The following is a 21,322-nucleotide window of genomic DNA, read 5'->3' on the forward strand; positions in this document are numbered from 1 at the left end:
ACAAGTTTTCCAATTTGAAAAGGAAGGGACACTGTAAGAAGGAGGCTTCTCAGGAACCACCTAAGAAACCTCAAAGACAAAAATATCATCTCTTGAAGAAAGAGAATTATGAAAGGGCCAATCAGGAAAATTTTTGCTTTAAATGTTTGGGCAAAGACCATGCTGCTTGGAACTGCCCTAAAAATAAACAAACAGGAGCTAAAGCCCCAAATAGACCTCCACACAAACAAGTACATGCGGTGCAGGTGTTGCCGCTTAATGATATTGAAAAGTACATTGAGGTAGAGGTCTATCATGAGGATAGCACCCACATGTGCTGTCTATCATTGGCAATGTTGGCAACCCACCTTTGGTCATGATTTATCGAGGATGCATGGAAAAATCAAGGGGCAAAGGGTAAGTGTGATTGAATCATTAAAAGAAGGTTTATACTTTTTAACATTATCAAAAAACATATTACTTCTTTCTGATGCATAGACATAAAATCACCAATAAAAGTAACTTCACAAAGATATACCTCACATTCTTGTTGATGTAGCGGTCGTTCCAATTCCATCGAACAAATAAGAGGATTGGGCACATCATGTTCTCCCTGAATCTGAAAGATTCTACCATCTTTTTCAAACATAATGGAGTTATTTAGATAACTCCACTGTAAGCTATGCCCAAGACAATACAACCATTCTCGACCAAGAAGAACATCGGCTCGATCGAGATGCATAATTTGAAAATTCAAGGCATCTTGATAGCCTTGAATATCCACCTCTACGCCATGAATCATGGTGTTCCAAACCTTTTTATCACTGCCGTTTGCCAGAGAGACCACATATTTATGGGCACTTGGACTCTCATGCAACTTTAATTTCTTAACGAACAAGTAGTTCAAGAAATTATGTGTTGCACTATCATCGACCAAGCTGTTTTTTTGATTGATTTGCTTGATGGTTTACCCCTTAAGAGAGAAGTATATCATAAAATAGACTTAATTCTTGGATCTATCCTTGTTTGTAAACCTCCATATATGCTTAGCAAGCAGAGGAACTTGAGGTCGAAAGACAATTAATTGAATACCTTAAGAAGGGCCAAATTTAACTAAGTAGCTCACCTTACTCTGCACCAGTTTTACAGGTAAAGAAAAAGGATGGTACTATGCGTTTGTGCATGGATTACCGAGCATTAATAAAAAATAAGTATCCTATGCCTCACATTGATTTGCTCTTTGATCTTTGATCAATTGCAAGGGGCGAAATAGTTTACTAAAATTGATTTAAGGTCAGGATATTCACCAAGTACGAATTAGAGAAGAGGACGTCCCTAAGATGTCATTTCGTACTAGGTATGTGCATTATCAATTTAAAGTAATGCCATTTGGGTTAACAAATGCTCCAGCAACTTTCATGTCAATTATGAATAGTATCTTAAGGCCATATTTAGGAAATTTGTTGTAGTATTTTTAGATGATATTCTTACATATAGTTAAACAAAAAAATGCATTTGGAATATTTTGCAAAAAGTGTTCCAATTGCTTAGAGATAATTCACTTTTTGTAAGGAATCCAAATGTGAATTCTTTGCAAAAGAAGTAAAGTACATGGGATATAGAATATCCAAAGAAGGGGTTCGTATGGATCTTGAAAAAGTGTGGCCATACTAGAATGGCCACATCCTAAGAATGGCCACATTCTAAAAACCTAGAAGAATTACAGATATTCTTGGGTTTGTCTGGATTCTATAGGAGATTCATCCAAGATTATGCTAAGATTGTCGTTCCAATGATGGACCAACTTAAGGGGAGGTAAGCACCTTCATATGGGATGAACCTCAAAAGAGGAGTTTTGAAAAATTAAAAGTAGCTATAGCAGCAACTCCTATCTTAAAGGTAGTGGATCCTACCGAACCATTCGTGGTTGAGATAGATGCCAGTGATTTTGCTGTTGGGGTGGTACTTTTACAAAAAGGTCGACCAGTGGCTTTTAAAAGCAAAAAGTTAGATCATGCCAACTGAATTACTCGGCATATGCGAAGGAACTGTATGCTATAGTCTATGCTTTGAAGAAGTGGAGGCACTCAAATATATGGTGCCAAATTTGAGATAATCTTTGATCAAGAAAGTATTAAGTGGATTTATAATCAGCTAGAGCGTAAAGGTAGAAAATTTAGATGGGCTGAATAATGCAAGAGTTTGATATACAACTGTCATATCGGAAGGGGGATAGCAGATTCCCTTAGCCGAATGCCAATTGTTAATGAATTGAGTTTTACTTAATTTCAAAATGATTTCCTAGAGTCTTTAAAGGAAAAATGTGAGTTTGATCCTCAGTTTTTTGAAATATGGAAAGCAATTGTGAAGAGGGATCCAACTAATCGAGAGACTTTCAGTGAGGAGTCACATGGAAATGGTGACACACCGCAGGTCGGTGATAAATGACTGAAGTAGAAAAAATATACTATTGAGGACGGCTATCTGCTCCACAAGGGTAGAGTATGTGTCTCGGATAATAATGACATTAGGTGCCCAATTCTTTTGGAGTGTCATGATTGTTCGAGTGCTAGACACCCAAGAATTCATAAGAGATGCGCTTCTGTGGCCTGGAATAGGTAAGGACGTCCAAGACTATGTATTGAAGTGCAAAAAATGCGAGGTCAATAAGGTTGAACGCCTTAAGGTAGGAAGTCTCCTACACCCATTGGAGATTCCATCTTGCAAATGGGAAAGCATCTCCTGAGATTTTATTGTGGCAGTACCTAGGACACAGAGGGGGCATAACTCTGTGTGGGTAATTATCGATCGGTTGACTAAGCTGACTCATTTTATTCCTGTCAGTCAAGGCTATTTGTGGAGCATATTTATAAATTGTATGGGCTACTAGCCGGTATGGCTAGTGACCGAGATAGCAAATTTAACAGCCATTTTTGGAGGGTTGTGTTTATGAGGTTAGAAACATTGTTGAATATGAGCACTGCGGATCATTCACAGAGTGATGGTCAAACTGAAAGGATCAATCGGATCATTGAGAATATGCTTCGAGCATATGTAAGTAAACGACAAACTAATTGGGAATTGTATTTGCCCATATTAGAATTTGCATATAACATTGTCAAACATTCAGCTACAGGTTTTAGTCCATTCATGATGATGTATGGATTTCAACCATGAGCCCCAATGGCAGTGAGACTTGGAAAAGAGAAGGTTCAAGCGGCCAAAGACTTTCTTGAAAATATGAATCAAATGCTTAAGTTAGCTAAAGCTAGCATAAGAAGAGCTCAGGATAGAGCATGAAGCTACGTAAACCCTCACCGTAGAAGGTTGGTGTTGGAAAGGTCACCTCCCCATCTGTAAGCCCCCAAATGAGGAGAGCGTGGGGGAGGGAGACCTAGGGCAGGATGTGCCCAATGAGAGATTACCTGGATGTGTGGATCTGGGACAGATTTGGAGCATTCATGGTTGGCGGCGTGTCTCAGGTAAAAGGTGCGATGACATCAGCGATGTACGGAACAGTACGGCGCTGCATACGTGGCTGGAGAGAGCCTGGCAGAGGGTAGAACCAGCAGGGAGAACAGGCGCTGACATGGCAGGGGATGGGGCAGCACATGGCAGCCCATATGGAGGGCTGGTTGGGCTGGGCAAAGCCAGCTAACCAGGCCCTATCTAGGGCTGGCCAAGGGCTCAGCCCCTGCATAGAATCGTGGGCCAGCAAGCCCTGGAAAAGAGAGCCCAGGAGGGCGATTTTGTGGGGCCAGTAAAGGGCCCTATTGGGGCTGGTTGGGCTGAGCCAACCAGGTCGGTTGGGCCAGCCAACCTGGTCTGTCCAGTCGGCCCAGATTGGGATAGACTGGTCGGTTTTCTCAGCAGGCCTTAGGGCCTATATAAGGAGAGGCTCTTGGCCGCATTTATCATCCAGCATAGCCAGCAGTTCCAGGGCAGAAAGGAGCAGCAGGAAGCCTACTCTATGGGCCTATCTACAGGAGGTGAGAGAGTGCAACAAGCGCTGCAGACCTAGCCAGGAAGGGGCTGGACCTCCTTGGCTGTCTTCTAGGGCAGCAAGGTGCTGAGATCATCATCTTCTGGAGCAGCCATTTACAAGCAGGTTGGAGCAGTGGAACAGTTATCTTGGAGCCTACATTCAAGAGGACCAAGGGGACCTGTGTGCTGCAAACAAAGCTTGGCAGGGGCTGCCCACCTAGGCTGATTCACAGGCAGTAAGGAGAAGAACACACTAGACGGAAAGTCTACAGGCGCTCGACAAGGAGCACGCGGACTCGATTCTAGAGATAACTGGCTGATAGGAGAAGGACCTTGTGGTAAGATCAGAGGACCACACCATTGGTGGGACTTTGGATCTATATCTTTTGTATTGTGTCCATAGTTTTGGACGGAAATATATTTTGGTGGTTTCTCTATCTGGCTGGTTCATTGTCTATTGATGAGTCTACACATCTATTTTATGCACATAAGTTAAGAAGTTTGTGATTCCACACCCCACACCACACTGTGTGAGCTCCTGGGCATTACTATAAGTCTTCCGCTGTGCGTACCCTCTGTTGGGTTCATTTCTAACAGTTGGAGTTTGAAGTAAATGAGAAACTCTACCTCAGGGTATCTGAGTCTTCAGAATCTCTAAAGACAGGTAAGTGTCTGCCAGGTATTGTGAACCATTCACAATACTTAAGAGAATTGGAGAACATTTATAGCCTTACCCGAGGGATGTTAGAGTACATCGAGTTTTTCATGTGAGTAGGCTAAAAAGGAGGTTAGGAGATGATGATAATCTTATTGGAAATGATGTCCTAGTTTAACTCATTGAACCCGTGTCTTTACCACATGAACCAGAAAGAATTTTAGATAAACAAGAAAAAAGAACATGACATACAATATGGCAAGAATGCTTGGTTAAGTGGAATGATAGATCTGAAGAGAGTTCAACATGGGAAACGGTAAGCCATCTCCAGAGGAGGTTTCCCAATTTTGTTTTCGAGGACGTAAACCATTCTTAAGGGAAAGAGAATGTTACGTCAATCATAATCACGGAAGCCTAAGGCTTGGTTATGGTGAGGCGGGAGACCAAGAGGGCTTGACAGCACTTGGAGTTAATGGGGCTTCGAGGGCTTGGGTCTAGGTTTCTTCCTAGGCCTAAGCATTAATGAAGAGAAGTGAAAGGGAGCCCATGAGGGGGTGAGAATGGGTAAGGTCCCTTGTGGGACACATGGCACTTATGAGGAAGCCATTTCGCAAGTGCTGGGTTCATGGGTGGATTCTAGAGAGAGCTCACAAAAAGAATGAAGGCAGGGAAAGGAGCTCATGGTCCAGGATCCTTGGCTGGGTGGTAAATGAAGAAAAGCCCTCCCTTGTGGTTTGACAGTGGTGGCTCATTTGTGAGGGGCAAAAATGTTGGAAAGGTCACCTCCCCATCTGTAAGCCCCCAAATGAGGAGAGCGTGGGGGAGGGAGACCTAGGGCAGAAGATGCTCAGAGAAGAGAGAGAGAGGGGGCTGCCACATGGGCAGCACCTCACAAGAGAAGAAGGCTGCAAAGGACGGAACCTATGGAAGGAGCAGAAGGCGGGGACTGCAAGCCCTAGATCTGACCTGGCAGGGTGCGATGATGTCAGCAGCAGTATGGTTCAGTACAGTGCTGCACACGTGGCTGGAGAAGAGCCTGGCAGAGGGAGCAGCAGGGTGAACAGGTGCTGACATGGCTGGGGCCTGGTGGAGCAGCAAATGGGGCTGCCAGTGGGCAGTGGCATGCCTTATATAGGCTGGGCCCCTGCCTAGATTGGAGGGCCAAAAGCCCTAGAAGTGTGGGGCAAAAGGCCCCGGTTTTGGAGCCTTTAAAGGGCTGGTTTTGGGGCAGACTGGTGGGCCCAAACAGACCAGCCAGTCGGCCCATTTAGGGCTGGCTGGTCGGTTATTTCAAGGGGCCCTTGGGGCCTATAAAAGCAGAGGCCAGAGGTCTCATTTCACATCCAGTAGTGCAGCTTCCAGCAGAGCAGAAAGGAGCAGCAGAGCACAACCCTTGGGGCCTACATCCAGAAGCTGAAGGAGTACCAGTGTTGCTGCAGACTTAGCTCAAGTGAGAGGCTGAGACCTTGGCTGTCTTCTAGGGCAGCAAGGAGCTGAGGTCAAAGGACAGAGAGTCCACATAAGCTCGAGGTGGAGCACGCGGGCTCGAGTCTAGAGATAGCCAGCAGATAGGAGAAGGACCTTGTGGTAAGATCAGAGGACCACGCCATTGGTGGGACTCTGGATCTATCTCTCTTGTATTGTGTCCATAGTTTTGGACGGAAATATATATTTTGGTGGTTTCTCTATCTGGCTGGTTCATTGTCTATTGATGAGTCTGCACACCTATTTTATGCACATAAGTAAAGAAGTTTGTGATTCCACACCCACACTGCACACTGTGTGAGCTCCTGGGCATTACTATAAGTCTTCCGCTGCGTGTACCCTCTGTTGGGTATTTTCTAACATGGTATCAGAGCCCAAGTAGGAGGCTCACTGGTGTGGGAGCCTGAAGGCAGGGACCTTGCTGAAGGATGACCCTGATTAAGAAGCTCGGGAATTGGCTTCCACAACTGGAGGATTGTGCCCCCTTGCGAGGAGGGTGACTCAGGTTCAGTCAGGTGCGTTCAGAATTCTGGTCTACTGAAATTAAGTTTGGTTGACTTTGCTGTGTGGTATAAACAGTAGAGATGTCGACCGCCACAGCCTCTTCAGCCCCTGCTTTCCCTTCCTCCTCCCCCAGTTTTCTCTCCTTCACTATCCCTAACTTTGGAGAGTCTGGGAAACTGGACGGGACTAATTACTCGATTTGGAAAGTGAAGATCCAGAGTCATTTAGTGGCTCAGAAGTTGTGGAAGCTGACCACGGGAGTGGAGTCGAAGCCCATGGATGGTGGACAGGAAAGGGGAGATAGTCATGGCAGTAGACAGAGAGGAGCTCGAAGCTTGGGAAGACAGAGATGCCCATGCCCTGGCAATAATCATAGGGACTATAGGGGACTCCGTTCTTCCACATATCCAGTTGGCCGAGACGTCAGTAGAGGCGTGGGCCACCCTAAAGGATCTATACGAGATGGACAACACCTCCCAGATTGTGCTTCTTCAGCATCAACTCTACAATCTTGATATGGAAGAAGGAGATACGGTACATAGCCATTTGACGAAGGTCAAGGTGGTGAGGGATCAACTGGCAGCAGGTGGTCAGAAAACAGACTCATGCCATTTGGCCTTGATGGTCCTGAGGAGGTTACCTCGGAGTTTCAAGAGCTTTGTTATGGTTGTGATAGCAAGACAGAGGACCAAACCTCTGACGTTTGAGGAGTTGGGTCCGTTACTGCTACAAGAGGAAGCTCGGGAGAAGCTCTACAACGAGGATAAAGACGACAAGGCGATGCTGGAGAAGGATTCCGCTGACGGTGGCAAGTCTAAGAAAGATGACTCTGACGACGAGGGGACTTCTAAGAGGAAGCAGAAGAAGAAGTGCTTCTACTGTGATACGGAAGGACATTTTGCAAAGGACTGCAGAAAGAAAAAGGTGGATCAGAAAAACAAAAAGGAGTCTGTTGACTCAGATTCAGAGGGAGAGGCCAAAGCAAACGTGGTAATCAAAGAGTTGTTTCTGGTGACATCACCAAGTGTTACCGAGGTCAGGTATGTTGATCCAGAAATCACAGTGAGGATGTCGACATAGAGATGTGGGTCGACGAGGAGTCGGATGCCTTTGTGAAGGTGAAGGACAGCATGGAGCGCTTGGTACCTTCCGGGTGTGTGGCTGTCGACACTGACACGAGGGTGGATTCCATGGAGGGCCCTGGGGTCTCATGGTCAGATGGATGCTGGAGTTCAAAAGGGGACAGTACAGGATTACACAGGTTCTTGGCGGGTGCCTCATTGAGGTACATGGTTTGCTTTCAGAGCGAACATTTAGGCAATACAACAGTCTGGTATGTATTTGATATTTTGCATTTGAGCCTTTATAGCATGCTGTGGAGAGACTCTGCTCTTCATTTGTCTCAGGTGATACAAGATTGGAAGGAATTGGCCTTCTTCGAAGGCAGAAGGGGAAGTATTGTTGCTTCTTCAAATCTCGGACTCATATCGCTAGAAGGTGATGGACAAAGAGTACTGAAGCCAAAAGAGTACCTGCTTGAGAACTCAGCAAGAGTTCATGGTCCAGGTTATCTGGAAATATTGATTGGTTGCAGACCTTGCCAAAGGAAGGACGGGTTGAAACAGACCCGTGTCTGGAAGACTCCAGGTTGTTCACTCATTATGAGGGGGACAACTGGAAGATCGTGATTGCTGGATTGCTCGAGTTTGAAGGGAACGTGATTGAAGGAGGTGGTGCCAGGAGGTGCTACCAGAGTTGGACCTGTGTACCAGGATGGTGTGCGGAAGTGGAATCAGACCTGGTGGAGCAGGAGCCACTGGATGAAAAGCCAGGAAAAGATTTCGACATTGAAGAGTTCCAGAGGACTATGACCAAGGAGTTATTGGAGCATTGTCATTGACGTGTTGGCATTGGGCCGAGATGTGTCGGTGAGAGGGGGTGTTGGAAAGGTCACCTCCCCATCTGTAAGCGCCCAAATGAGGAGAGCGTGGGGGAGGGAGACCTAGGGCAGAAGATGCCCAGAGAAGAGAGAGAGAGGGGGACTGCCACATGGGCAGCACCTCACAAGAGAAGAAGGCTGCAAAGGACGGAACCTGTGGAAGGAGCAAAAGGCGGGGACAGCAAGCCCTAGATCTGACCTGGCAGGGTGCGATGATGTCAGCAGCAGTACGGTTCAGTACAGCGCTGCACACGTGGCTGGAGAAGAGCCTGGCAGAGGGAGCAGCAGGATGAACAGGTGCTGACATGGCTGGGGCCTGGTGGAGCAGCAAATGGGGCTGCCAATGGGCAGTGGCATGCCTTATATAGGCTGGGCCCCTGCCTAGATTGGAGGGCCAAAAGCCCTAGAAGTGTGGGGCAAAAGGCCCCGGTTTTGGAGCCCTTAAAGGGCTGGTTTTGGGGCAGACTGGTCAGCGCAAACAGACCAGCCAGTTGGCCCATTTAGGGCTGGCTGGTCGGTTATTTCAAGGGGCCCTTGGGGCCTATAAAAGCAGAGGCCACAGGCCTCATTTCACATCCAGCAGTGCAGCTTCCAGCAGAGCAGAAAGGAGCAGCAGAGCACAACCCTTGGGGCCTACATCCAGAAGCTGAAGGAGTACCAGTGTTGCTGCAGACTTAGCTCAAGTGAGAGGCTGAGACCTTGGCTGTCTTCTAGGGCAGCAAGGAGCTGAGGTCAAAGGACGGAGAGTCCACATAAGCTCGAGGTGGAGCACGTGGGCTCGAGGCTAGAGATAGCCAGCAGATAGGAGAAGGACCTTGTGGTAAGATCAGAGGACCACGCCATTGGTGGGACTCTGGATCTATCTCTCTTGTATTGTGTCCATAGTTTTGGACGGAAATATATATTTTGGTGGTTTCTCTATCTGGCTGGTTCATTGTCTATTGATGAGTCTGCACACCTATTTTATGCACATAAGTAAAGAAGTTTGTGATTCCACACCCACACCGCACATTGTGTGAGCTCCTGGGGATTACTATAAGTCTTCCGCTGCGTGTTCGCTCTGTTGGATATTTTCTAACAAAAAATGTATCGGATCTTCGCCTGTTGGGTTGTCTCACGTTGTGGTGGCAGAGGGGGGCGTGGTCTCTGCGATCTCTGAAAACGTTGGGCTATGTTCAGAGTGACCCTCGTCTCGAGTGGTCTCCCCTGAGAAAAGTTGTGATAGGTTGGACCTCGATAGAGTGCTCGAGTCACTCTTCGTGCTGCAGGTGGTCTCTGCATCCCTGTCAGTGATTCAAGCTGCGTGCATGCCAGCTATCTCCTCCTCCTCCATCCCTCTGTGTCTTGGGGCTGACTCAAATGCATAGAATTCTGTGATGTGTCGCTGTGCTCTATCAGCCTCTCTATCCTATGGTAGTAGAGTCTCCATGTGTCGGTGCATGTCAATTGATATAGGCCAATGCAAACTTGGCCATGGAAGTGGATCAGGCGTGAGAGTGGGCCGAAGCCACTCCCCTCTTGGTGGAGGCAATGGTAACATCCTAAGATCTCATAATAGGCTGGGCAGGTACATAGAAAATGCTCCTTTGTCTCAGCCACTCTATTGTGCATAGCAAACAAATCCGCTGCTCTCTGGGTATGCCGAGTGCTCTCCCCATCACAATCCTCAGACGATGGGATGAAACATGCATCTGTCCAATGGCGATCCTCAGTGCATGCGAGACTCCTTTGTCCTCGAGATACTGGGGTTTGATGATGAATCCCTCCTCCGATACTCTCAGGAAATGGTCGCGGTAGAACTGGGACTTTGTTGGGAGCTCCTAGTCTCCCCTCACGTCCAAGATGTATGGAGCCGAAGGAGATCTAACCGTATGATACTGTTAATCTCATCTCGTGGGATGGACTCAAGGGGTGCGTCCATGCTGTACTTAAATGGGGGGAGCGTGTCCATCTGAATACCGTGCATAGTAAACTATGTGGATATCCGTGCATACCATGTGTCTGCTCCACTCTCTGCTAGTTGTCTGGATGACTCCAGGGCTAGTTCGGTAGTTTTGATTGAGGTAAGTACCGGACTCTGTGGATGAATTTCACTGTCTGGAAGATGGCATCAACCTATAGAGGAGTCATTGCGAATGAAATCGCCCTTCAATAAATCAAAGGGCAGAAAAAAACTAAGTAACCAGTCAACACTGCTACAATAACAATTCAGCAAAAGTATTACCAGCAGATTGGGAGCTAGAGTGCTCCTGCTAAAAAACAAAGACACAGATTGGCCCCAAACCTTGGCGCCCCTTTCGGTATTTCTTTAATTAAGTGAGAGAGCCAGAATTCCAGGCTACATAAAGGATACATCCCTTCTTACAACTTGAGCATTCCACATCCTAGTGGGCATCCACATACCCTGCAAAGCCTTTATTGTTCGTTGCTCTCACCACTCTTGGCAGTAGGTCTCCATCTCTAGTCCAGGAAGCTTGCGCACAGCCCGGAACTGTTACTAGCAGCCCACTCAGTCACTCAGTTCCCCACAGCTGTTACTAGTGCCCAACTAGTCATCCATCTGCTCAAAGCAGAGAAAGAAAGCATACCAAAGCTTTCTCCACTGTCCAGGACTGCCATGACCAATGGTCTCTCACCCTATGGGTGACCACACATATCTTGATACAATAAACTTGTTTCCCAAAAGAGATCTGGCATCACAATACAACAAACACTATGGTAGTCACACTTGTACCATCCCTCTCGGGGTTCTAGGGATACTTCTCATTCCAAGCATGGATTTCCTGTTGGGGTAAAGGCACATTGCCAACCCTTCATTAAAGATAGGACACCTATGACTGTCTTAAGACAGTCATAGGGCAAACCTAATCCTAATAAAACAAATGAGTTTGTGGTGTGGCTCATCACTTCACACCCACACACCTTGAGTCTTCTCTCTCTCACTCTCTCCCTCTTGCTCTTCTTCCCCCTTCAGTCCCTTTCAACTGGTATCAGAGCCTTTCTACCCTTGACCAGCCTACCCACCCCCTCCGTACAACGCTGTACTGACTGGCCCGTACGGACGTACGACGTCCGTACAGCCGTACGGACGGACGGATTTCGAGCGGCTGATCAGGGCGCAAACGCGAGCATCGGGCGTGGGCACGGGAGCAGCTCGGGAGCGGGCACGGGTTGTGGCGCGGGTCACGGGCTGTACAGCGGCTGTTGACAGCAGCAGGGCGGCGCCGCATCAAGCCAGCAGCCAGCAGCTGCATAGCAGCTGCTACTAGCTGCTAAGCCCTTCGGGCGTCGCGCAGTCCACACAAGGGAGACCGTACGCAGTCGTACGGACTGCCGTACGGTCGTACAGACGACGCCGCCACACCTTTCGACAGTTTTCCCTCTTTCTGGGATTCCGTACAGGAGCCGTACATCTGTACGGATCTCCACAGCGCAGGTACAGGGAGCTGCTTCCTATTTTTGCAGCAGGGAGTACATTTTCTTTGTTTGGGGAAGAAAAAGAGGTGAAAGCGCATTCTGCTCTTCATTCCTCTTGATTCAGGGTCTTTTTTCAGTTCACCAAACTGTGTTATCTTGACAGTACAGCAAGTACTTTCATTCATCTCGTGCTTGAGGTGAAGAGAACCACAGTGTGTGGTTGATTGCACAGCTATTTTGTTCTGGGAAGGTAATGCCTTGATTTTGCAAGAGGACATATGCTTTTACTGGGTTTGAATCTCAGTTTACAGGTGAGCAGATCATAGGGCTTTTGTCCGGAAGGTGATGCATTGTATGCCTTGAGGCAGTGTGGTGCCAGAGAGCACACATTTGTCTTGATTTCCGCAGTGTCGAGGTGACATTTTCTTGCAGGTCACATTTCTTGTGCCACACTCAGAGAACTTCAGTTGAGCCACGCTTGGCCAGGGCGCATCGAGTTTACTCGGTCCCTAACTGTCCATCGTTGACAGTGCTCAAAAGGTTCCTCATTGAGTGTTTGTACGTTGGGATCTGTGTATGTCATTTCTACACAGGGTAGTATATGCATTACACTGGTGGATGATTTTGTCAGAGAGATTTTCATATTGCATGCTACCTCAGTGTTGAGGTGTTCTCCACTTGATTCAGGTGTCAGATCAAGGGGCTTTTGCCCAGACTTTGTTTGATAGCACTTGGGTTACCGACAGAGATCTTCAGATGCATTTTCTCCCCTTGGTATAAGGGTGATTGCTTGGGATTTATCCCATTTTCTGTTGCAGGCTGTGTGACAGGCTGAAGTGTCATTTTTTTTTTGGGTGTTTGCCAAGTGGTTTATGCATATTAACTCAGTGCAATACCTCATCTGAGGTGGGAGAAGTGATCAGTACAGTCAGTACATCAGGGTTTACAGCAGTGTTTGTGCTTTGTCAGATGATTATGCACTGTTAAGCACTTGTTGAGCAACTGCAGCAGTCTGAAATTACTGTTTTTATGCCTCTTTGAGCACGGTACAGTGTGTCAGAAGGTACAGTATTTGCAGGGTCATTTACTGTTTTGCTGCAGATTTTCCTGACAGTAAAAAACAGCACCATTGAGAGTGCTTCTGGCTCTTGAATAGAGCAGGTTTTTTCTGAGAAATCAGAATTTTTTATTCAGTCCTTTTTACTTCCAGGGAGTCAGGTACTTTCCTTATCTGATATGGCATGAGGGGGAAGTGATTCTTCGATTCTGAACATAAAGAAACTGGAAGGAGCACACAACTATGCATTATGGGCAGAACAGTTCTTGAATGTACTTCTGTTAAAGAAGATTGCTAAGCCCATAAGGGTGAAGGGTGTCAAGCCATCTGACATGGCAGCTGATGACTGGGAAGAGCTTGATTTGTCTGCAAGGGCAGCTATCATGCTCACTATTTCAGACACTCTTGTGTTCAATGTTCAGGCTGAAAAGACCTCTTATGGTCTATGGCAAAGACTAGAAGAATTGTATGCCCAAAAGAGCTCAGCCAGTAAGGTTTATTGGCTGAAGAAGTTGGTCGATCTTCGCATGAAGGAAGGTACAGCTATGACCTCACACTTGAGTGAGTTCAATGCCATCTTTACACAGCTGATTGCACAGGGGTTGAATCTTGATGAGGAATTCAAGGCTACTTTCTTGTTGTGTACCCTCCCTGAGAGTTGGGACACTTTCAAGACCACCCTGTCTAATTCAAATGTCACTCTTATATATGCTGATGTAGAGAGCTCTCTCCTTATGGAGGAGATGAGCAGGAAGAATAATGCGGGCAGCAAGTCTTCAAATGCTTTGCAGGTACAGGATAGAGGCAGGACTCAGCAGAAGGGGAGATCTGCTAGTAAGTCCAAATCCCGAAGTCAGTCCCGTGGTAAAAAGGATATTGAATGCTTTTATTGTGGCAAGAAGGGACATGTGAAGTTTAAGTGCTTCAAGTTCATACGGGATCAGAAAGCCAAGAAGGCTGAAACAAAGGATGCAGGAAATGCAAGCAAAGGCAAAGGCAAGGCCAAGGCAGATGACTTGGATGCAATGAATGTTGCAGCAGAGGACAGTGACAGTGACAGTGACATACATGATGTTTTATCCTCTTCTGCTGTAATAGCACATGCCTTGGTTATTGATGGTCACGACATGCACACCTGGCTCTTGGATTCAGGTGCCTCTTTTCATGTTACTCCTCATAGGGAGTGGTTTACTTCCTACACAGGTACTCATGGAGTTGTTCATCTTGGGAACAACTATGCATGTCAGATTGCAGGGATTGGCAGTATACAGATAGTATTTCCTGATGGACGCATATTCATGCTTGATGGTGTCCGCCATGTGCCGCAAATCAAGAAAAATCTGATTAGCACTGGCTTATTGGATGACAGTGGTTACCACACCACATTTGGGGATTCCAAATGGGTGATTACTGATGGCCAGACTGTAGTGGCTGAGGGTTTTAAGAGTGATACCTTGTACCCTCTTTATGTTTCCAGTGTGGGTAATCATGTTGTTGCCATAACCGAGCTGCCAAAGATTTCATTGTGGCATAGCCGGTTGGGACACATGTCTGTTAAAGGAATGCAAGAACTGTCACGTTTGGGTTATTTGCCGCCTCTTTCTTTTTCAGATTTGCCTACTTGTGATCATTGTATATTTGGCAAGCATTCTGTGACTCCTCATAAGAGGAGAACTCCCCAAAATAGAGCACCACTTGATCTAGTGCACACTGATTTGTGTGAGATGCCACAGTTATCACTAGGGGGTGCAAAATATTTTATTACTTTCATTGATGATGCCACACGCAAAGTGTGGGTCTATTTCTTGAAGCATAAGGGCGATGCCTTAGATGCTTTCAAGAAGTTTGTTGCTCAGGTTGAGAATCGGACAGGTCGCAGGCTGAAATGCCTCAGATCCGATAATGGGGGTGAGTATGTGTCACATGCTTTTGTGCAGTTTTGCCAAGCTAAGGGCATCAAACAGGAACTCACAGCTTCTCATAATGCATCTCAAAATGGTGCAAGTGAGCGTATGAATCGAACTATTCAGGAGAAGGTTCGATGTATGTTGTCTTATGCTGCATTACCCCATGGCTTTTGGGCAGAAGCCGTGCAAACAGCAGTTCACATTATTAACAGGTCTCCAAACAAGGCTTTGGAGTTGAAAGTGCCAGAAGAGGTGTGGTCTGGCAAGCCACCTTCATATAAGCACTTACGTGTATTTGGCTGCGAGTGCTTTGCTCATGTACGCAAAGAACTACGCACCAAACTGGATCCAAAGTCTATCAGATGCATCTTTATGGGTTATGGTGACGAAGGTGAAATGGGGTACAGGTTATGGGATCCCGTTAAACGGAAGATTATACGCAGCAATGATGTCATCTTTAAAGAGGATAGTGTACACAAGGAACCCGTGCAACCTGTGGAATACAGGAGGGTTATTTATGATGATGTTGGACAACAAAGAATGCCCATTTATATGCAGCAGCAGCCTGCTGCAGATCACCCTGTTCAAGAGGGTATACAGGCTGAAAATCAGCCAGATAATTTTGCCAATGATGCACCACTGGATGTGCCAGCAGATAGGGCTGTAGAACAGCCAGATATGGTGGTACAGCCACCCGTCATGCATGAAGAACAGGCTGGACAGCAGCCTAATCCGGAACATTTTGTTAGGAGGAGCACCCGTGCACAACGGCCTCCTGCCAGGTTTGTTCTAGGAGCCAATAATGTGGCTGATTTTATCATGCTGACAGATTGTGGTGAGCCTTTCAGCTTCAAGGAAGCTATGGGAAGAACGGAGAAAAAGAAGTGGGAGAAAGCCATGCAGTCAGAAATGGATTCCCTACTTCAGAATGATACATGGGACTTGGTGCAGTTACCTGCAGGCAGAAAGGTTTTGCCATGCAAGTGGGTTTACAAAGTCAAAGTGGATTCAAATGCTTTACCTAGGTATAAGGCCAGATTGGTTGCCAAGGGATTTAAGCAGGAGAAGGGCATTGACTTTGATGAGATCTTTTCCCCTGTAGTCAAGATGACTACTTTGAGAGCAGTGTTAGCTCTTGTTGCTCATGATGACATGGATTTATGTCAGATGGATGTGAAGACAGCTTTTCTTCACGGAGATCTCCATGATGAGATCCATATGAGTCAGCCAGAGGGATATGCTGTTAAAGGGAAAGAGCAGCTTGTGTGTAAGCTCAAGAGGAGCTTGTATGGACTCAAGCAGGCGCCAAGAGAATGGTACAAGAAGTTTGATGCCTTCATGCAGTCCCAAGGGTATCATAGGTGTGAAACCGATCATTGCTTGTACACCAAACGGGCAAAGGATGGCAGTTTGATGCTACTCATTCTATATGTGGATGACATGCTTATTGCCAGTAAATCTCAGCATGAGATTAGTGCTTTGAAGAAACAACTGCATAAGTCTTTTGACATGAAAGACTTGGGTGATGCAAATCATATTCTTGGCATGCGGATTACTCGTGACAGGTCCAAGGGACTTTTGTTTCTGTCACAGAAAGAGTACATTGACAAAGTACTGCAGCGCTTTAAAATGGAGGGGGGGAAGTCTATTAGTACCCCGTTGCCTCCACATTTAAAACTCAGCAGTAAGGACAGCCCCAGATCAGATGATGATAAGGCTGAAATGGCCAAGGTTCCGTATGCATCTGCAGTTGGATCTTTGATGTATGCCATGGTTGCCACTCGTCCGGATATTGCTTTTGCGGTGGGAGTTATCAGCAGGTATATGGCAAATCCAGGCAAGCGGCACTGGGAAGCAGTGAAAGGTGTCTTGAGGTATCTCAAGGGTACCAAAGACTTGTGCATATGCTATGGTAGGCAGGATGCATTGGTGCATGGTTTTACAGATTCAGACTATGCAGGGAATGCAGATAACCGGAAGTCTACTACCGGTTATATTTTCACATTTGCAGGAGGTGCTATATCATGGGTGTCTCGGTTGCAGAAATGCGTTGCACTGTCAACCACTGAAGCTGAATATGTTGCAGCCACTGAGGCCTGCAAGGAAGCAATATGGCTTACTCGGCTGGTGGGAGATTTGGGCATTACAGGAGATATGCCAGTTTTGCATTGTGATAGTCAGAGTGCTATCATGTTGGCAAAGAATCCGGTCTTTCATCAGAAGACCAAGCACATTGAAGTGAAATATCATTTCATCAGGGAGGTACTGGAAGACAAGCGACTTGAGCTTGTGAAAGTGCATACTGATGATAATTCTGCAAATTTGCTCACTAAGAGCTTGCCTACAGAGCGGTTTGCACATTGCCGCCACATCATGGGATTAGGATGAGACCATTCTTATTTTATGGTCTTGTATACAGTAACTGTATATTGCTGTAATTTTTATTCTTTTCTCCCCTTTAGGCACATTGGCCTTTAGGTGGGAGGTTGTTGGGGTAAAGGCACATTGCCAACCCTTCATTAAAGATAGGACACCTATGACTGTCTTAAGACAGTCATAGGGCAAACCTAATCCTAATAAAACAAATGAGTTTGTGGTGTGGCTCATCACTTCACACCCACACACCTTGAGTCTTCTCTCTCTCACTCTCTCCCTCTTGCTCTTCTTCCCCCTTTAGTCCCTTTCATTCCCGACCCTAGCATACTCAGCAATGAGCTTGTAACAAAGATGTGCCGTCTGCCTAGCAACCACTGCTTGCAAGTGACCCATCTCCTAGAGAAACCAAAAACATATTCCCACACGGAACATATTACTTGCCAAAGCCAGCAAATAGAATACACAATGAGTACAAACCCACTCGCATTCAGTGCTCTTCCCACACCCCGTAGGCATCAGTATCACAACACATTAGCCTTGCGGGGCTCTGCTCTCACACCCATGTGACCATAGGCATCCATACTCAGTGCAAACACCTGCATTTAACATGGGAGCTGTTACTTACAGCCTAAACAAGGCCACACGCTCCCCAGACAATCATAAGTGTCCACTGATCCATTGAGATACCCAAACAATGGCTGAAAGCATAAGTGAGATGCCCCCGGTGCTTAGAAGCACAATCCCTGCAAGCATTCATTGTGATCACCCTGTCAAGCAAGTCACTAGAAGACTTATGTGCCCTCTTTACTAGCCCGAAGCTCAAGCTCAACCAAGCTCACTAACGTGCTAATGCAAACCACCCACGAGCTCATTGGATGCCCTGCTCAGCTGGAAGCCTTCTAACTCAGCCTCTATGACAGCAGCCCATTCCAAGTGCAGGAAAAGTGTGTTGAACAGCCCGTGCAAGGCCATGATATTCTTCAGCTTATGGTCGTCAAGCAGCCTGCATTGCAGTAATAAATCCTTCCATTCAGCCCGAGCAAGGAAGGCTGGCCCCTTCTGTACAGCCGTACCAACAGTCACACTCACGGCGTACGGGCTGTCCATGCAATCCGTACAATATACCATCATTAAAACATGTATCACAAACTGGCATAGCATAGATGATTGATCAGAGCGTAGGGTAGCAATCCATATACATCGCAAAAGCCAACTAACAGTGACTAGTACACTGATCATAGAAGTCCCAAGGCAGATATACTGTTAGCAAGTAGTACTTCAGGTGAAACATACAATGTCACCAAGCGACCTCTAGATATCTGAGCTTGTCTGTAACAAAGAGACAGAGGTACTACCCCTCTTGAAATTCCTCACATGTTTATTGCCCTTAGGTGATCCTCAAGCATGCTGTTGATTCTTCTTTGTCCCTCTGTGTGTTTTCAAAGTTGCATTGTAGGGATTTGCTGCTGAAATGTCTTCTTCTTCCTTTTCTTGATTCTACTCTAGATGAAGAAAACTGCCAAAAACAGCCTATGAACGCTCTGATTGGCTGTGTTGGAATCAACTTCTCTTTGCAACTTTCTTGTGTGATTTCTTCACTTCGAATGAAGAGAAAGTAGCCCATGAATGTTCCGATCAGCGGTGATGGCATCAGCATGCCTGAATTTGTACACTTGTGTTCTCTGATATCATGCAGATTATATGCACAGAAGATGACAAAATTTAATAATACTAGTGGAGAAGAGGAAAGAACGAAAATGTTGTACTACGAGAAAGAGAGTACTTACTCCAACAATCCGCCCACGTGAGGGTGTGGGAGAGAGAGTTGTGAGTGTCGGTGCAAAGAGAAGGGGGAATGATTTTGCTAGATATATCACATGCTAAAAACATGGCTAAGCTAATATAGGCCACGTGGATGCAATAATGGGCTCATAGGTGACTGGGTAGATGACCAAAATGATAGGGTTGGTCCATCTTGAAAAAATGCGATAGGAGCCAACAAACACTCATGGGAACAGCCACTAGGGCAAAAATAGATTGAAGCGACGAGCTAAAAGTTATTGCAAGAAAAGGAGAAGGAAAATGTTTAACTGGACATAAAGCGGAAGGGGAGGTGTTGAGGCCTTTGCTTGAGAAGTGCTTGATTTCTATACTGTGGAACAAAGAGCCTTATGCCACATCACCTCAAATGGCTCTTCGGTGCAACCAAAAATTTGGTATTCCCATGTGGCAACTTGTAACAAAATCAAGGGATTACTATGAGCTGTGAATGATAGGATCCCACATTTCCCTTCACAATATCTCCTGTGCTTGACTGACAATGTCCCACAGTTCCCTTTCCAAAATCTCCTGTGTTTGTTGACAATGTCAAGATTAGCCTTCAATTAAAGTCATCAAGGTGGTTTCGTGCGTCTTGACTTTCTCATGAATAGTTGGGAAAACTGTTTTTAGTTGATTAAGGGACCATGTGAAGATTTGCTTTCAACTAGGCATGAAGATAGATGAATTGTGCATCTGGACTTTCTTATGAATATTCTGGTAAAACTGTTGTAGTTGATTAATGGACTTTTGTTGATTTTAATGTTTGGTTGGGATGGTGTCATCCTTGGTTCTGATGGTGGGAGACTCTCAATGTTTTTCAGAATGATAACGATGAGATTGTATGTGACGAGACTCTGAAAAAAGCTTTTGGGCAAGCCAAGTTGCAGAGATCTGAGGTTCTTAAATTTTTGGATGTGAACCTTACAAGACTTAAACCCTAGCCTCCCAAGAATTCGTTGTGTCTTCTCAATCAGGTACACATTTTGTACTTCGAAAAGATTCTCAGTCAAATTTTGTCAATGGTATCTACTTTGAAGTTTGTCAGCTGTTCGAAGGGAGTGCCATACCAGTAGAGAATCATCACACATGCAACAGCTGTTGATGACTGGTCAATTGAAGCAATTCCATTAAGAATGCCATACAGGAATTTGTGCCAATTTTGAATACAATAAAGGCTTAAAAGTTATCATTAGCATTATCATGTGATAACAGTGTGCAAACACATACACACACTCATACTTGACAGGTTCTACTGCGTGATGTTTTACACTGGATGGCTTGACATTTGAAAATCTTCCTTTGTCTTCTGGCAAATTTTGCTTGTTTAAAATCATGTGACATTTGTATTCCGAAAGCTGTAGACTTTTTAAGGCGACAAGGCTCTGCATATTGAGTTTGTCTTGAGTATCGAATTGAGTCATGGTAGGTGGTATAATCTATTTGTATTTTCAATTTCTTTGCATAGCTATATAAAAATGGAGAAACTCAGTACGCAGGCCTTTGTATGAATGTATGCTCTTTGTGTGGGTGTGTGTGTGTTGGGAGCATATATTGGTGCCAAGTTCCTATCCCCACTATTAAGCACTGTTGAGGTTAGCAGGGGTGTTGTAGTATTTAGTTGATGCTTTTATAGTCTTGTGGACGACCACCGTGAGTTTATAACTTGCACTTTCTGATAGGGTGGATTTGGACTTGTACCTGGATTCCTCTAGTTATATATGAAAGTGATTATTGTAAGTGCACAACAAAGCTAGATTCAGCATTTAAGTTGAAAAACGTTTTTCAAAATATGAACAAGCTATTGTCCTAGTTGTTGGGTTGGCTCATCATGTAACCCAGGTTGAGGGTTCCACCCCCCAGCTAAGCATCCGAATGGTACCTAGTAATCTCGTTGCCCGTTCGCGTGTTCTTGTAGAGGTATGTGGGACTTTGTTTCCCTCCTCATGCCAAAATTTTCAATAAAAGATATATCCATCACTTACTAAATCAGAAACTTACACCTAGGGCAAGGGTCCATTTATATAATTTTACCTCCAACTAAGGTTCTACAAGGCCAGTTCACACGCGGGCAGAAATCTGTGCATTTCTGAGTACCAGTGGTGAAGCCTCTGTGCCATGCATGCTCCCAGCCAATAAGCAGTTTGATGAACTCCAAGATGGTTTTTGTTTGCACGATGCATTTTCCCTCAACATAAAGC

At 45.7% G+C, this 21,322-nt stretch overlaps 1 protein-coding gene across 1 annotated transcript in view; it reads left to right on the forward strand.

The window, feature by feature from the left end:
• The window catches only part of LOC147896326 (uncharacterized), a 31,874-nt gene extending 11,377 nt beyond the window's left edge, over nucleotides 1-20,497 (forward strand). Inside the window, exon 2 of the mRNA XM_087383248.1 lies at nucleotides 19,946-20,497. Within this exon, the coding sequence (XP_087239374.1) occupies nucleotides 19,946-20,065 (120 nt within the window). The 3' untranslated portion in view covers nucleotides 20,066-20,497. The remainder of the gene's footprint in view (nucleotides 1-19,945) is intronic.
• Nucleotides 20,498-21,322: the final 825 nt, after the last annotated feature.

This window comes from Dipteris shenzhenensis, chromosome 12 (genome assembly GCF_047967505.1).
Source record: "Dipteris shenzhenensis isolate YYH24624 ecotype China chromosome 12, Dip_SZ_1.0, whole genome shotgun sequence".
NCBI lineage: Eukaryota > Viridiplantae > Streptophyta > Polypodiopsida > Gleicheniales > Dipteridaceae > Dipteris > Dipteris shenzhenensis.